At 32.5% G+C, this 3,419-nt stretch overlaps 1 protein-coding gene across 2 annotated transcripts in view; it reads left to right on the top strand.

Annotated features, from left to right (window-relative positions):
• The first annotated feature begins 437 nt into the window (after positions 1-437).
• LOC111389683 overlaps positions 438-3,419 on the top strand; it is a 10,638-nt gene continuing 7,656 nt past the window's right edge. Inside the window, exons 1-3 of one of the 2 annotated variants that reach the window (XM_023014626.1) lie at positions 438-514; positions 643-829; positions 3,071-3,265. In XM_023014626.1, coding sequence (XP_022870394.1) covers positions 644-829; positions 3,071-3,265 — 381 coding nt within the window. In that variant the 5' untranslated portion in view covers positions 438-514; position 643. Of the gene's footprint in view, positions 515-642; positions 830-1,873; positions 1,936-2,063; positions 2,251-3,070; positions 3,266-3,419 lie in introns of those variants that run through there. The other variant, XM_023014625.1, reaches the window with a different exon arrangement.

Below are 3,419 nucleotides of genomic sequence, written 5' to 3'. Positions count from 1 at the left end.
AATGAAAAATAATTAAAAATGGAATTGGTTTTAAAAACTTCAAACAATTCGTGAGATATGGACGAGTCATTAGTTTTAATCACAGAGATGTACATATAGTCAAATTGGAGCAAAAAATTGAAGTTGGTTACTAGTTTAAAATAAAAATAAAACCCAACGGCTAATATTAGGTGTTAATACTATTTTAACATTAAATTATTAAAATTTATTGAATAATCAAATTTATTGAATAAAATATTCTAAAAAATATTTTATAAATTTCAAAATAAACGCGTTTTTCAATTTTATGTTTTGGGAAACAATTTTTCAAAATGACAAAAAAAATTTACTTTCAACAATTTCAAAATAGGCACTCAAAGTACAAAACTCAAAATGAATTAAAAATTCAAAATTACAAAATTGAAATATAAAAAAAACAGTTCCTAATTTTTTGAGGGTGAAAAAGCAGTAAGCTAAATTCGGCTTACTGGGCCTGACCGACTTGGAACCAGACGGGGGCATTTCTGGAATTCAGGTCAGTCCTCTGTTCTCCTCTGTCGACTTTCTTCTTCAACTAAAAACTTAAAAATATAACAAACACAAGGTAAAACAGAAAAGACGATTCAACTGAATCGTTTTTGTTTTGATTTGAATTGTTCACAGGATGGTACGAATTAAGAACTATTATTTCGTAACAATTTTGTTGAGTTTGATAGTTAAAGAATCAGAATCGGCGCCACAGGCATATAGGAGAGACCCAGGGCACCCTCAGTGGCACCATGGAGCCTTTCAGGATGTCAAAGATTCCGTCCGATCCGATGTCCGTCAAATGCTTCATTCCCGTGCTGAGGTACATAAAGCACATATTTTAAGTATCATTCAATTACTGAAATTTCTGTTTCTTCTGGTTTACATTTGTAAGCTGAAATGGGAATTTTTTTCAGATTTTTCCTACTTTTTGTTTTTCAACTTTCAAATTGCCGTGCATTGACTACTACGTGCTACCAGAACTGCGAAATTTGCTTTCCTTATAAGTCAATTTATACATGTTGAATTTTCCTAAATTCATTTTTAGCTCATTTAATCTGGAATATTGTTTTAAGAACTTGAAAAATTGGGATTATTCCTTTGCATAGCATAATAAAACTGTTATGTCCTGAAATTTTGTAAAACGTTCATCAAGTTCAGTCTTCACCTAAGGCTATTGGTCAAAGATGATGAAATGCGAATAAAACAGATAGGGAGTTCTTTCCTTTCGGCCTTTCCTCTTATCAACACCTTCTCATCATTATCATCATGGTGGTCTTTTGAAATAATTTGTACGCCCGAAGTTTTACATTTCACGAACATGTTTCATGTTATTGAATTTCGATCTATGTTACTGTTTCGATTTGACCATTCTGTATTTATTCTATATTTTTCATTGCTTGCGTAGTGATATAAATGAAAAATAATTAAAAATGGAATTGGTTTTAAAAACTTCAAACAATTCGTGAGATATGGACGAGTCATTAGTTTTAATCACAGAGACGTACATATAGTCAAATTGGAGCAAAAAATTGAAGTTGGTTACTAGTTTAAAATAAAAATAAAACCCAACGGCTAATATTAGGTGTTAATACTATTTTAACATTAAATTATTAAAATTTATTGAATAATCAAATTTATTGAATAAAATATTCTAAAAAATATTTTATAAATTTCAAAATAAACGCGTTTTTCAATTTTATGTTTTGGGAAACAATTTTTTAAAATGACAAAAAAAACTTATTTTCAACAATTTCAAAATAGGTACTCAAAGTACAAAACTCAAAATGAATTCAAAATTCAAAATTACAAAATTGAAATATAAAAAAAACAGTTCCTAATTTTTTGAGGGTGAAAAAGCAGTAAGCTAAATTCGGCTTACTGGGCCTAACCGACTTGGAACCAGACGGGGGCATTTCTGGAATTCAGGTCAGTCCTCTGTTCTCCTCTGTCGACTTTCTTCTTCAACTAAAAACTTAAAAATATAACAGACACAAGGTAAAACAGAAAAGACGATTCAACTGAATCGTTTTTGTTTTGATTTGAATTGTTCACAGGATGGTACGAATTAAGAACTATTATTTCGTAGCAATTTTGTTGAGTTTGATAGTTAAAGAATCAGAATCGGCCCCACAGGCATATAGGAGAGACCCAGGGCACCCTCAGTGGCACCATGGAGCCTTTCAAGATGTCAAAGATTCCGTCCGATCCGATGTCCGTCAAATGCTTCATTCCCGTGCTGAGGTACATAAAGCATGTATTTTAAGTATCATTCAATTACTGAAATTTCTGTTTCTTTTGGTTTACTTTTGTAAGCTGAAATGGGAATTTTTTTCAAATTTTTCCTGCTTTTTGTTTTTCAACTTTCAAATTGCTGTGCATTGACTACTACGTGCTACCAGAACTGCGAAATTCGCTTTCCTTAGAAGTCAATTTATACATGTTGAATTTTCCTAAATTCATTTTTAGCTCATTTAATCTGGAATATTGTTGCATAGCATAATAAAACTGTTATGTCCTGAAATTTTGTAAAACGTTCATCAAGTTCAGTCTTCACCTAATGCTATTGGTCAAAGATGATGAAATGCGAATAAAACAGATAGGGAGTTCTTCCCTTTCGGCCTTTCCTCTTATCAACACCTTCTCATCATTATCATCATGGTGGTGGTGGTCTTTGTTTTTATATATTTCATTCTAGCTTCAAGTTCACAAGTTTTGTCTTTAGGAGAATTGAATAGTAATATAGTTGTCACCAGATTATTGGAAATGCCATTTAATTCTTCAGATGTAATTATCTCACATCTGTTTTTACCCTTCCAACTTTTCCTTCATTTTTCCATCCTGCATTTTGATTGAGTTATGCAGTGGCTTCTAAACAATGACATGTAGTGTAAAGCTTGTGCTCAAAGCCCATTGGTTTCTAGTCCATCATGTAGAATGTTGGGAGGATGTTACCCACGTTTCTTTTTTCTTTGATTGGTAAAAAGATGTTCTCTCATTTTTTTTTTGCGACATTCATATGAGTTGATTGCCTAAGGTTTTTCCATTATTATCTCTCTTGCAGGTTCCGTTTCAAGTCCCTCTTGAAGTTAATGTAGTCCTTATTGGCTTCAATGGCGATGGAGGCTATAGGTATACTATAGATTCTCAGAAACTGGAGGAGTTTTTGAGAGTAAGCTTTCCATCCCACAGGCCCTCATGCTTAGAGACAGGCCAGCCACTTGATATTGAGCATCACGTTGTCTTTAATGCATTTCCTGTAAGCTTCTCATCATTTTCTCTGAGATATTTATGCTTATTGCCTGATCTAGTCCTCCCAGTATGCTTGTGGTTATTATCACTTTCATGTATGTGACTATTTTCTTTAATTATAGGCATAACAGCGACGATAGTATTTTGAGCCAGATATTCCG

The sequence above is a fragment of the Olea europaea genome, unplaced genomic scaffold (assembly GCF_002742605.1).
Source record: "Olea europaea var. sylvestris unplaced genomic scaffold, O_europaea_v1 scaffold608, whole genome shotgun sequence".
Taxonomy (NCBI): domain Eukaryota; kingdom Viridiplantae; phylum Streptophyta; class Magnoliopsida; order Lamiales; family Oleaceae; genus Olea; species Olea europaea.
Note: the sequence above shows the minus strand (reverse complement) of the source record. Positions and strands in the feature narration are given on the sequence as shown.